The following is a 14290-nucleotide window of genomic DNA, read 5'->3' on the forward strand; positions in this document are numbered from 1 at the left end:
TGTTATTTATCGGTGCCCAGGTAAAGGACCAGTCCTTGTCAAGAAGAGGGTAAGAGAATGATTTCACTTCGGTCACGTGATACAAGCTTTTCATGGTCAGTAGCATCAGAAACATTTCTGAGAATTTCAACTCAGAGCCTATTTCAACCAAAAGTACTTACAGCATGCTAAATACGGCCCTGCAAATGCCACTGAACAGAACTGCAAACACCTAAGTTAACAGTTAAAAAATAAAGTGTAAAACAGAGCCATGTTTATGTGGTTTGAAATCTCATAGTTTTCTAAATTTGGGCTTCATAATACTCGCCAAAAGGATTTCCAGGATAAAAAATATTAATGCTAATCTGTGCTTTCATTCTAATAAAATATTAGCATTCATAGAAGATTAATGACTTCGGTATGCTCTACCAGATACACAAAGACAGTCATAGCACTGATACTGTAAATTCAGTAGCTATTTTGAAACTTTCCCAGCCAATCTGTTTAATAAACACGCCTACTGTGCAATTTAGAGTATGTGATACATACAAAGCAGTTAGAAAATTATTTTCAATACATCACTTGACCCTTTATGTTTACGACATGTTCACTTGCTATATTTTATCACCATTATACATAGAGGAAAACAGTGTGTACTATAGCTCAATGAACTGAGAAGGATTTTCTAAAAATATTTTTGCGGCTGAATTTAGTGCTCAGGAAAGAGATTTGCCAGAGCTGCGGAGCCTACACAGGGGCGCAGATGGCGGCTGTGATGGGCCGGCTCACCCGCGTGCAGGAGGGCATGGCTGTCAGTTCACCTCCAGCTGGATCTGCCGCCCCCGGCTTCCCCGAGACAGAGCAGAGGCTGCCGTTCAAACCAGCTCCCAAAATGGTTGGGTCGGGTGGGCCTACAGGAGGTTTTGTTTCCCTGTGTTGTCCCTCGTGGTGACCCAAGGGTCCAAACTCCAGACTAGCTGAGTGACCCTGCCTTGTTCCACCTGGCTGTCTCGCCACTGCTCGGTCTCTGCTAGCTTTCCTAGATCTTCAGACACATGTTTATGGTCACGACTACATCAGATCCTTTCCTGCTCACCAGTCTCCCGAGCATCTGATGTGGTCTCTCGCCTCCATCACCAGATGGAGCTTCAAGGAATGGTAACAGGGAAACCCTGGGGTTAATGGTATCAACTCCCCATCGGCTTTTAGGGCTACGAGAGGGCCAGAGAAGGCCTCCTGCCCTGTTTGTGTTTTGTTTTTGTTTTTCGTATCTTCCGTTACATTCCACCAGCCTGAGTTTTCTACTGTGCCTCTTAGCTGATAATGGTTGAGGACACTGGCCTGATGAAAAAGAGAAGGAAGAGAAAGAAGTTCTTTGATTAGCCACCCATGGAGGATTGCACTGACCTATTCATCTAGTGATAGAAAGTTGCACTTTTTTTTTTTCAACCTAATACAAAAATATTAACACTTCTGGACATTATAGGCATAAGTCGTTATATCTCTACAATATAATAATTTATACTGTACAGCTATAACAGATAACAAAAGGTGCAATCCTTTTTAAAAAATCACACGGTTCACATGTTTTTATCATTTTATTTTTAAGTATAAACTTTTTTAAACACTTTACATAAATTAACTCCTCTGAGACTAATATTTGATGTACAGTAAATTGTAATTCATATAAAAATCCATAAACAACTTGTCTCACATAATTTACAAAAAAATCAGGATTTCCTTTGCTTATCAGTGACAAGGATTGTATTTGCCAGTTTGTTTCCCCCAAGGCAAACCACGTTAGCGTTGTAAAATCCATTATGAAATCCCCGCTGTGGCAGAAGTCACTGGTGCCAATGTCCTTTTACAAAGCAGCACAGGGAAAGCAGCTGGATTGTCTATAAACGGTAAATTTGCCCCACATTTCAAAATTAACAGAGATATATATCACATCCTATGCAGAGAGACTACTTCTTGTAAGCAAAGGTCGACAATTCAGTAATATTTGGAAACACTGTATGCATTTCTACCTTCGTTAAATACAGTGCCTCAAAGAACAGCCGGCCCAGAGCAAAACGTTTGGGCCTTTCCTTTTATTTTTCCTTTCTTTAATGATCTGTTTTCTTTGTAACACTTTCAGTCCAAATGAGTGCAGCGATATGCATATGTAAACATATTCTTTAAAGCCGATCACCTTTAAGGTCATTCAGAAGAAAGTTTTGGCGTTTTGTTTGTTTTTTTAATTCTCCGTGGATTTTCTGTAATAGCAGTCTGGTTCTCCCGGAAGGCTCTTCGGTGCCGGAGAGTCCCCCTCGGATTGTGCTACAGACTGATCTGAGCAGAGGTGCGGCTGGGGCTGGCCAGGCAGGCGGCGCCCCGCCGGCTCGGTTCCCGCGGGGGCGGCCGCTCATCCCTGCCGCCGGCCCGGGGGGGTTACCTCTTGCCGATCTCGCTCTGGCGGAGGAACTGGATGTTGTTGGCGCTGTCGGCCAGCTCGGGGTACTGCTCCACCGAGAGTACGTAGTACCCGTCGTAGCCCTGCACCTTGCCGGCGCTCAGCAGCTGCCGCTTCTCGCCCTCCGTCCAGAGGCGCGCGCCCTCCTCGCCGTCGCGCACGCGCTGCTGCTCGCGCGCCCAGGCCCGGGCGAGCGCGCGCTGGCGCGCCTGCTCCAGGATGCGCGCCTTCTCCTCGTCCAGCGTCATGCCGTAGCGCACGTGCAGCGCCAGCGCCCCGAACTGCATCTCCACGTCGGCGAACCTGCGAGTCCTGCCGTTGACCACGGTGGTGGACTGCGACACCGTCACGTTGATGCCGTTCTCCAGCGCCTTGCGGCCGCTCGTCAGGCGCAGCGTGCCCAGGTCGCTCTCGGGCGTGCTGGTCTTGATGAAGTAGTGCGTGTCCTTGCCCTCGATGGTGAAGTGCAGGTTCTCCAGGTAGAAGGCGTTGTTGAGCACGGCCGCCACCTTGATGCAGTCCTCGTTGGCGATGTTGAGCACGTTGGTCTGCACGCGGCCCTGGCTCACGGCCAGCATGACGCCCTTGCCGATCAGCGACTTGACCGTGGCGAACCACAGCCATGACGGCGCGCCGCCGCCCTTGCGCCTGCTCACCTGCACCTCGGCCATCTTCCCCAGGGACAGGAAGGCCTTGGCCTGCCTGGCCACTTGCTGCTGGACTCCAAAAATGGGCTGAAAAGCGGAACAGAATAGGGGCACGGGTTAGAGAAGAGCCATGAAGCCTGGTGGTGCGCCTGCTCTAGGCAGGGACGGACACACACACACACACACACACACACACACACACACACACACACCCCAAGAGGTGGAGAGCTCCAAGGGGCTGATTAAAACCTCAGTCGGTACTTGAGATGAAGAGGCTTAAAAACCCCGGGGGTAGGAATGCACTCAAGATCCCCTCCCCTCAAGTTGATCCCAATGTGTTTTGAAAGGTAGAAAGAGGTAATTCCATCATGTATTGTTTGAAAAGAGCTTTTTCGTTTCTAACGTAAGCAAAATATTCCTGTTCTGGTTTTTTTCTCTTTCAGTTTCTAGCTGCCCTTTTCTCACGCCCAGCCCATTTGGGGAACCAGCTTACAAGGTCGTTCATCCCAGCAGCGTTCTGTTCTCCATGGGAGGCTGGGGAGAAAGCAGAACGCACAGAAAGATCGGAAGCTTGGGGGTGCTCGGGGCCAGATCACCGCTTCCCACTTTACGTGCTTTGGAAGGCGTGTGCTTTAATTTAGGTAAACTCTGTACCCGCTCCTGCTGAACAGAGTTTTCAGCTGAATTTCACCAGTATAACCGACAGTCTGAAATGGGCAAGGGTGAGAGCACCATGGGACAGCTGGCAACGAGTGTTTATTACTTTCAGAAAGCACTGGTTTTTCGCAGACTTAGGGACAGTGGCCCTTCCACATTGGCAAATGTTTTCAATTGGGGGCATCTTAACTCAGCCATCTCTTCCATTACCAGATGTTTGTCCCGACAGTGTTTTGCCAAACGCAAACCTGTGTTTCATTTGCAGCGAAGACACATTTGTTTTTCTGCTCTCCGGGCAGCCTCGATGTCTTTGCCGGCGATCCCCTAAGCTGCCTTTCTGCTGCGCTTCTCTGGATGGAGAACCTGAGTCCTATTTAAAAGGCTGCCTAGGCAAAGAGTTGGCAAGTCCATTTGTACAGTGAGACTTCAGTGTTTTCAGACATGTTGGAAAGTCATCTGCAATTAGGATGTGCTTGAAGGCAATAGGAAACTTCAGTGAGTCCTCCTGGCCCTTGATCAGTGTAGATAATATTTGCAATTAGAAATGTGAAAATGGCTCCCAGACCCTGGAAACTGGATAGGTTTTGCTTTATTACTGAAAAGGTGGCATCTGAAAAAGGAACTGCTTTTATGTTAAGTATGAAACATGTACCAGAAAATAAAAGTGTTGGCACTGTGTGTAACTGTGTGTGTGTTAGCAGGGTTGCCTTTTCTCTTTGTATTCACTGAAATTACAGGAAATAGCTCAAGGGGGGAAATTAATCTTTCCAAGAAACTCTGTGCTCTCTTCTTATCATTGTGAGGTAACCTAATTTCTTGATCTTTAATTATTCTTGCTCTAAGCTAGAAATTCCAGTGTTTTGTTGTTGCCTTCTTTTCTGATCTCTGAATGGTGGGAATTAAAAGTGCCATTTTCTGAAATGGCAGCTTTGACTTTGCAATTCTCCATTTTCTCCTTTTCTTTTATTTGTCAGAACAGTTCCAGGCCTCCTGATCTGTTATTTTCAGGAAAATTCCATGAACACCTAGTGGTGGGTCGTGCCTTACCGGAGGACATTAGATTTTTATTTTTAATCCTTTCCCTTTGAAACGCTGTTCATATTTTGAAGAATTCGAACTTTGTGGCATTGTTCGTGAGCTGCTAATGTGTGCCAGGAATCCTCTGTCCTCCTGTTTATTGTATCTCTGCCTTAAGGCCTCAAGTGCTATAAATGCACATTCCTGGGGTGCTCGGTAGAAACTGCGCACTCAAAAGTGAGCTTCCTCCATTACCTTGTGATAATGTCTTCCTCTGTGTTTACTGGCATCACTGAAACCAGATTTAAGCCTGTGTAACAGGCCCCTGGTTTGCTGAACAGAAATGCAGAGGGAAGTGGTGTTTTCTTTCCTAAAAGAGTCAAAAAAATGGAAAACCGTCTCTGGTACAGTTTCTGCCCTGGTAGTCTGATGGAACACGGGGGAAGCAAGACGCAGGAAGCCCTTTATCCCCTTTCCAGAGTGTTGCCTTTTGTTTCTTACCGGTATGTCATCCCACTGCTGACTCTTCACAAGCTCGTAAGAAGGCTCCGTTAAATCAAATTTGGGGACAGGGAATCCAGGAATAGCATTGTGCAGATGGAAGCCAAATGTCACCAGCCAGCTGTTAACATCTAGGACAAAAGTGTTCAAAATGAAAGGCATTTTATTTTGTGCTTTCCTACGTCTAAAGTCTTACCTTAAAGAAAACCCCATATTCACAAACAATAACCTGGAAAGGAGCCCACGATGACCTTCGCTCTACAATTACAAACCTACTCTCTATTTTTAGACATGAAGACAATAACCTCAACAGCAGAAGTGAAGTAAGGGCTACAGAAAATGCAGAGTAATAGGGACCCACTTAGACAGACGGATAAGCTGTCACGTGGGCTAAGTGACATCCTGTGCTGGTAACAGTGACTTAGAAAAGGACAAATAACAATGCCCAGCAGCAAAAAAGAGACAGAGTTGTCGAGAACAAATGCAATTTGTAGTCAGTAAAGGCTGGTCTTAAATACAAGTTGTGTGTTCTGAGCTTTCAAAAGCAACTGCCTAAGGATATGCAGACCCCCACCGCCCACTTTCTATTAATAAAAACTCTGAATCGAGAATATTAAAATCAACAGTTGATTCTTAATCAAAGACGAATGCTGAAAGCTGGCCAAGCTGGCCAAGGGCACCGAAGTTCGGATTACCATCAGTTCTGACTTCAAAGGTGCACTGTGCACAGGTGGAGACAAACTTTTGGGGGAAGACAAGCTGGAAACCTTTAAGATGGTATTTTAAAATATTGCCATGTGACTCCAAAAGCCATTAAGCTGAGAATAAGGCTTTTATTCTATTCTGGAGGTTATAATGTTACAGAACTACTCAGCAGGCTTGCAGGTTTATGAGTACAGTTGGGTGTAGATTATTTTATATATTAAGCACATTGCTGGAAAATTCGAAATTGCATTTCACCTAATATATTTTATGCTATTCCATCTCTCTTTTGATGTTTTTCAGAAAATGCTGCTGTGGCATTCCCTGCCGTCCACGTTGCTAGGAGAGGATGAATTCAGGAACTGTGGGCTTTCCAGCCTTCAGTCAGCCACTGTCAACTGTGGTAAACTGCTTGCCAGAATGATGGAGGGCCACTTGTTCCTGTTTCCTTCTCCAGGGCACAGACTCTCACCTCATCGCCAGGTATCATATAGGCTGTAAACCCAGTGGTATTCTCCCTCTTATAAATGGAGGGCTGGTGGTGGTGGTGGTGGAGAGAGAAACCCCAAGTCCATCGTGTAGGATAGAAAGTGATACGTCGTGTGTGTGTGTGTGTGTAAGATTACAGGGGGCCTATGTTTCGGAGAAAATTCTTTCTTCTTATGTGGTGGAGTGCTGGGGGCAAAGGTACTCTTGCTATGAACAATCTCTATGAAGCAGTGATAATCAGGACTTAAATATTGAAAATTACTGCCCAAATACTGGGACGTCAATGCAGATGTGTCCTGAAACGCCCTGAAGGGGGACACTATAAGGGTGTTGCTGAGTCAGGATGCTGAGGGAAGGGACTTTGAGCTGGTCCACATGGGGGGAAGCTATGAAAAGCTGGAGGCAGTGAAAGCGGAGGCAGATGTGAAGGGAACAGGGGGCAGCGTTTTGAGAGCTGTGCAGAGAACTGAGAAAACAGACATCTCGGTATGCCTCAGATATTGAGCAAGAAAAGAGACAGCCTGAAGGGGCATCTAACACAAGCCAAGACACCACAAAGCAGAAAAACCCCAAACCAAACACACAAAAAGAAAACAGGGAATAACCTTCCTCCAGGAAACACAAATGTAGGAAAGAGGTCAGTTATGGCTGTGAAACTCAGGAATGGGGGGTGGAAGCAGAGGGTTCAGAACCCCTGGGGTAGAGGAAGAGTGAAGAGCTCAGCTCCAGAGAGGGAACCCTTGTGCACTGTGTGGGGCGAGAATAAACTCGTGCAGCTACTACGGAAAACAGGGTGGAAGTTTCTCACAGAGCCAAGAATAGAACTACCATATGGCCCAGCAATTCCTCTTCTGGGTATTCATCAAAAAATATAAAAACACTAATTTGAAAAGATACATGCACCCCTATGTTCACTGTAGCATTATTTACAATAGCCAAGATATGGAAACAGCCTAAGTGTCCATCAGTTGATGACTGGATAAAGATGATTGGTGTACACACACACACACACACACGTATATACAATGGAATATTAATCATAAAAAGATGAAATCTAGCCATTTGTGACAACATGGATGGCCCTTGAAGGTATTTTGCTACGTGAAATAAGTCAGATGGAGAGAGACAAACACTGTATGATTTCACTCATCTGATATAAAATAAACAAAATAAATGACCAGACCAAATCAAACCAAACCAAAGCAAACATGTAGATACAGAGAACAAAGTAGCGGTTACCAGAGGGGAAAGGTTAGGGAAGGGCAAAATCAGTAAAGGTAATCAACTGTATGGAGATGGATAGAAAATAAATGTCTGGTGGTGAAGCGGCACATACTGTTGTACACATGAAACATATAGTGTTACAAACCAATGTTACCTCAGTGAAAAACAAGATGCTCATTAAAGGGAACTGAAGTTGTGCTTGTAAGAACCTCGTCTCTGTTTCCCATCCTGGTGGTTTGTGGTGGCAGAAGTGGGACTCGGTGCTTTAAACTGGGTCATGAACTAAACTTGGAACGATCTTAAACCTACATACCCTGACTGTCTTCCCCACGTTGGCAGAAAAATTAGTGTGTGTACGAGCAGGGCCACCATACAAGAAACCGCCCCAGCTGGCGATGAAGACAGTAGTACAAGAGAACAGAACTGAGAACAGAAACAGGGCCCACTGGCTAAGCACCTGACAGGAGAACCTGCGCCATCACTGCCCAAGATGATGGTGGTGAAGAGGGAGTTACACACCTCGCAGGATGAGATGCCGAGTCACGTGGTGTTGTGTTCCTCACCGATTCCTCCATTAGAACTTAACACATGTATAAAAAACCCAACATTGTACATTTGTAAGGGGGTTACTATTTAATGCACAACTGCGTATGTTCATTGTATTTTACATCATAAGGTAGGCATTGTTATCACCATTTGATTGTTAAGGAACCAGAACTCAAAAATCATGTGATTTGTCTATAAAGCCACACGCCCTGTCGGAGAGGAGTTGGACTGGAACTCCAGTTTGGGGAATCTAAGTTCATCATGTTTTCTGCACCCCCCTGTTATTTCCCTTCCTTAAGTGCCCAAATTCCACGTCATTTCAGAATACTGTGGCCTTGGGCACTGGCAGGCAGAGGAGGAAGTAACAAACTATGTCTCAGTTTCCCTTTGTGGTTTCTTCTTGGTTCCACTGAAAAGGTTAGACATTTGATTTTACATGAGGACAGTGTACAGTTAAACCCATCAGCAGCTTTGTGTATTAATCTAATGATTAACATAATTCAGTACCTGGAAAGGAAGGACAACCACGCTTACCTGTGATGTAGTCTTTGACATCATGGATTTTGCTCGCAGGGTTGTTATTCCTAAACATATACAGGTTGAAAGGAGCTGGGTCCTTCCCAATTCTTTTCCAGATCTCGATGTCAGGCGTTGTCCATCGTCCTGCCAAAATATCATAATCTCTTTCTCCAAAGTGGATTAATTTTGTGAGTGGGTCATACAAGCCACCGTGAAATCCAATTACCAGTTGAAAGTCAATATTGGAGTCAAAATAGATTTCGCCATATGCAGTGTACTGAATCTGTTTTAGCATAAGCCCGTTGCTGCTGAAAACAGCCAGCGGTGTCCCCGTGTTATCTGAGGCGATGTAGAATTCATCCCCGCTACTGATTTCCATGGCGAAAAGATGTCCTTGGAGATCGTAATAGAGGGAGGTGATCTCCGAACTCGAATGGTTGTAGACATGCGTAATCCTGGTGGGGTAAGTCAGGTCGGCATAAAAGAACTGCAGGTGCTGCCCCAGGCTGGTCTTGCTGGAGACCCGCCTTCCCAGGCCGTCGTAGCGATAGAGCACCGTCCAGCCGCTGCCTTTACTGTAAACTCGGGTGAGAAGCCCCTTGGAGCTGTACTCGAAGATCTCCGTGCCCCTTTGGCGCAGGAAGCCGTCTTCATCCAGCCGATACTGAACATCACCCAGTCGGGTGATCCTGTCCCGCAGGTCGTAGCGCAGGGGTGTCAGACGGGCGCTGTTACTTGGGTTCAGCAGGTGGAGGTTCCCGTTCAGATCGTAGTTGTAACGCCACATGATTTTTTCATTGAGGTACACTGTCTGGAGCTGACCGTCCACGTCGTACTCATAAGCGTATTTGGTGGTGTTGGCGAAGGGCCCTATTTTGATCTCCCTCTTGGTTACCCGGCCCATGTTATCGTACTGAATTGTAATCCAGTACATGAGCGACCGGAATATCTCATACTGGATTTCCTTGATGCGGCCGTGGGCGTCGAAGTGCTTCGTGTACGTCATCACGGCCGTGGAAATGATCTGGTTAATATCGTAGTATATAACTCCAAACTTTCCAAACTGCTCCACTTTTCCAGAAATGTCATCAAACTGATAGAGGTCAATGGGCAGGGGCGTCTCATTGATGACACCCTGCATGCTGGTCACCCGGAAGCTGTTGTCATAGCTGTAGTCAAATCTTGCGTTTACCATCCCGTCTTCACTAAAGCGGAAAATCTGTCTGTCAATCAGAGGGCCAATCTGCCTGTATCTGATGGTGCAAATAAAACCATCACTCTGGAGGTTTACAGTTTTGAGGACGCCTGCCGTTTCATCGTAGGTAAAACTGACTCTCGTGCTGTCGTATAAAATCTCTGAGAGCCTGGTCTGCCTTCTGTACTTGAATAAGACCCTCCGACTGGTCCCCAGGAACGCCGTCTGCAGAAGCAGCCCTTCCTCGTTGTAGTCCGTGATGATGGAGGCGTTGCTTTCCGGGGGGTTGTATATGTTACGGTAGTAGCCGATGGAGCGGATGGTCTGCATGGTGTGGCGAGCCACGCTGGGCATGGTGATGGCAGACAGCCGGTCCCACATATCATATTCGAAGATGTACTGCCGCTGGCTGTGGAGCAGAAGGACCATGGACTGCAAAGAGGGAACATATTGTTATCCAATATTTGTGAACGGGGGAAGCAAAGGCAAATTTAGTGGCCACAAACACACAAAAACACTCTGCTGGAGAAAATGATTTTCATTTTAATTGAGTTCTCCTTGACCTTCCATGTTGTTAACGATTTCCTGCTTAATTTGCCCGGATGCCTAATTGGGAGGGGTTCTGCAATTAGTGGCTCGAGATTCACAATGTGCTACTTGTCAGGATCGGACCATTGTTTTTCCCAGGCATTCACAGCCAAGCAGCAGATTGTCAATGCATTTGGACAAATCATAATACAGGCACGAGCAAGGCTGCTTCAAAGACAGTATGTCAAGGGGAAAACAGCATATGGGAAATGCAGTCCTGTCCATAATTAGCCGTTCTTTAGTAAGGTGGCTTTTCCCCCTCATTTGATTGAAAAGCCACTCAAATCATGTTTTAATTTCCAGTGCATCTGGGGGAGGAGCCAAGCAGTCAAAATATTATTTTATAAAGAAGAGACAAAAATCAGCCAGAAATGGCTAATGTATACGTAAAGCAGCAACACCAACAGACAGCGATGGATGAATCACCCGGTGAATGAGAGCTGTAAACGCCCTTATTAGGAATGTGGATCCAGATGTGGGGTTTTGTTTGTTTGTTTGTTTGTTTGTTTGTCTGCAAGTTCTGACACAGCACCCGTAAGGTCAATAAAATTCTGCATTTCGAGTTTCCTTTTGTGAGAACCAAGTCTGACTTGTACGTCAGGGGCTGCAAGCATGGTTTCTGGGCTGCAGACTGCTAAGTTATGAGGTGAATAAATACAGAAATAAAAATAAACTCTGCTTATTTTGCAAGTTATTGCAGAAAGACAATGATTTATTAGGCCCACGAGAGAAGGTCAACCTGGAGGCTGGTTAGGTAGCTCTCCAGTGACACCAAGCCCGGGCAGTTCTCTCTTCTGAAGCAGCTCTCTCCTCCACCCTGTTGGACCATGTGGAAAGATGGCCAAACCCGGAGGATGGTGAGATTAGGACCCCCCCGCCCCCCACCCCCGATCCCCTCCCTGGGACTTGTTCTTTGCTTTTGACATAGAAACACACACCCCCTTGTCCCCGGCTCCTTGTTTTTCTCCCTGTCATCCGCCATTCTCAAAAGCAGCCCGCCTGGCTTGGGCTTCTCCACGGGCACACCCGGGGGCAGGTTTTGCAGGCAGGCGGCGTGGGAAATGTCTCGAGACTTGTTCCTAATGGTTCGCATTCTTCGAAGGAAGGCTTGGACTCTTGCTGGATTCACAGGACCCGGTACCCAGTTTGCAGTCATTTAGAACCATGTCTGACGTCGTAAAATGTTACTTGCTTTGCATAAGTAAGTTTTGGCTTAGCGTGCCTGTCCTAGCGAGGAGATGGTAAGAGTTTGGGTGGATTCCAGGGATTTGGGAGAGAAAGTACTTGTCGGGTTTTTTCTGATCCCTGTTGATGCACGAAGGGGATCTCAGTTCCTGCTGGTGTCATTTTGTGACAGTGGCCTCTTATCAGTGACCTGCCCCTTGGCTCCATTGAAAAATTTTTCAGTTCCACTATGGTCATTACTCTAAATCTGGGGGATCTGGGAATTTATTTCGGTCACTCTCCTCTGTAAATTACTTAATTTAAATAGGGAAGAGGGTTCCAGAATGAAGCAGTAACCCGCTCCCAGCTTCTTCAGGCACGAGTTGTCTTGGGGTTTGTTAGGTTGGAGGGTGAGATATTTTCCAGCTGTCAGGATCTGCTGCCAGGAAGGTATGTGTGGAGCGGGGCTTACTCTGTGGCCTCTCAGCAAATAACCAGCCAGGTGACTAGCTGTAGAGTGCGATGACTAGGACGGAGGGAAACTGTCACCCGACAAGCCTCTTCCATTGTCTCGGGGGTGAGTGTCTTCTAAGGAGGGCAGACAAGGGTTTATAAGAGGAGAAACAAGCCAGTAGGGTCGTGGCTGGAAGCATCCCGGAGTTAGGGGGCTGCCTGAAGGTAGTGGACTCAGAACCTGAAAGCGGTTCTCAAGGAAAGGAGTCCGTGTACAGCGCATGGAGAATGGGAGGGGCTGACGGGCGTGCAGGGGGAGACCAGAGCATCTCCAGTGGGGAGCGAGCTTGCCTGAGTGAGCGCGACAGTCACGTGGATGTGAGTTTCCGGGTGACAGAAGTTACTCCGTGTCATCAAGGAAGGCAGGGTGGGCGTGGGGTGGGCTGGGCGCATAAGTGTTGGGAGCTGAGTTTGAGACTCAGGTGCCATGTGGCCGGTGGCAGAGGGAGAGCTCTGGGGGGTGAGAGGCATCTGAACTCAAAGCCAGTGCTAACGTTCATCTCAAAGGCAAATGAAACAGTCCACGAACATGCTCTCTGGTGGACTCACTTCTTCAGAAAGGAGTTACAGGGAGACGGCCCTTGCCTTTCCTCCCCTTTTCTTTTACTATCATTCCCTCTTGACCCCAGTCACTACCCCGAACCTCGTGTCTATGACCCAGTGTTTTGCATGCCTGTAACTTGAAGTCTTTTTGGATATTGTGCACAGGCCCTGAGAATGGGTTCCCTTAACATGAAGAAGAAACGGGGGGATGCCACAGAGGACCGGGTATGTGGCTTCCTCAAAATAGTCACTTTCGGTTAATAACGCATAAATAGGACCTATGTGCCTGTTACGGTTATGTTGAAGCTCCACCAGCAACAACACAACATTGACGGCTTCAACCGTGCGTCCGCGTAAGGCTCTTCCTTAAATGAAAGGGCGCGCACGGAAGACGACTCACAAATGACTTCCACGCTCCAGGACGTGAACGCGGTGGATGTGTGACCATGGCAGGGAGCGTGCCGGTTTGTTTACCGCATACACCACTGGAAAGGGTCTCAGAGAGCAGGACTGAACTCAGGAGAAACACACTGGCTAAGGCAGAAGCTCGTCACTGCTGTACCAATGTGACTCACACACGGGGACTCAGGATAGTAACCGGAGCTCAGTCACGTGCCACCGCCCCCCCCCCCCGCTGTGCTCCTGGGTCACTGCCCCCCCCCCGTGTTTACCGTCCCCGTGCAGGCATACCTTCTCTAAGTACGTGTAACTCCACGTTTTACCGTCAGCGAAAACCCGGGAGACGATTCTCCCCTGTCCATCATAATCCACTTTCTCGCTCGTGGTTCCTCGCTGGATGCTGGCAATCTGCCCTGTGGATGAGTAGGTGACGTTGACGGCCATCAGCTTGCTGCTGGGCAGCCAGAGCGTCGGGTGCCCTGACGTGTCGTAGGCGATCCGCAGGAGGAATTTACGGTGGTCATCATAGATCTTTTCTGTCTTGGTGGTTCGATCAAAGTCAACCGAGAGGAGGTTTCTGCCGTTAACCTGTTACAACACAAACAAGATGATAAAAAAATCACGCTGTTCCAAGAGCAGCCCCTTATTACTCTTTGGGGTCCCCACTATTGTTTAAACACCATTTATGATGATTGATTCTCTTTGTCAGTAAATTAATTTAGCAACTTCTTGGGCGCAAGTGCAAGGCAGCAGATTAACTGCTCTTTTAAAAGGTTTCATTAAGCAGACAGACAGCCTGGCATTTGTTCAAAACCTTTATCAATTAAATTTTGTAAACTTAAGCAACTGATAAGAAAAATACCAAAATGCTTTAAAGTTTGCTCAGAAGATACGAAGGTGGTAAACACGACAGCTCTGCAAATTACTCTAAGACCCGACCGCCCCCCCCCACCCCATAAGACATTGGGAAATAATTGCTTACTAGATTAATCATGGCTACATTAAATAAAACGGTGGTGGATGTGATTCTAGCCCTTTGAAGAGCAGTTAAGTAGAAGCTGGAACCCACATTACTGTAAATTATTAATTAGTTTAAATAGCAGGAGGTTACAAACACGATCATTGCTTCTGGCCAAGTGCTGAAATGTCACA

General features: G+C 46.9%; 1 protein-coding gene across 5 annotated transcripts in view; it reads right to left on the reverse strand.

The window, feature by feature from the left end:
* Positions 1-1564: 1564 nt before the first annotated feature.
* TENM3 (teneurin transmembrane protein 3) overlaps positions 1565-14290 on the reverse strand; it is a 2090952-nt gene continuing 2078226 nt past the window's right edge. For all 5 annotated transcript variants that reach the window (XM_064477579.1, XM_064477578.1, XM_064477577.1 and 2 more), the window contains 4 exons: positions 13430-13726; positions 8752-10363; positions 5257-5387; positions 1565-3168 (listed from right to left, as the gene is read on the reverse strand). In XM_064477579.1, the coding sequence (XP_064333649.1) occupies positions 2413-3168; positions 5257-5387; positions 8752-10363; positions 13430-13726 (2796 nt within the window). In that variant the 3' untranslated portion in view covers positions 1565-2412. The remainder of the gene's footprint in view (positions 3169-5256; positions 5388-8751; positions 10364-13429; positions 13727-14290) is intronic.

The sequence above is a fragment of the Camelus dromedarius genome, chromosome 22 (assembly GCF_036321535.1).
Source record: "Camelus dromedarius isolate mCamDro1 chromosome 22, mCamDro1.pat, whole genome shotgun sequence".
Lineage (NCBI taxonomy): Eukaryota > Metazoa > Chordata > Mammalia > Artiodactyla > Camelidae > Camelus > Camelus dromedarius.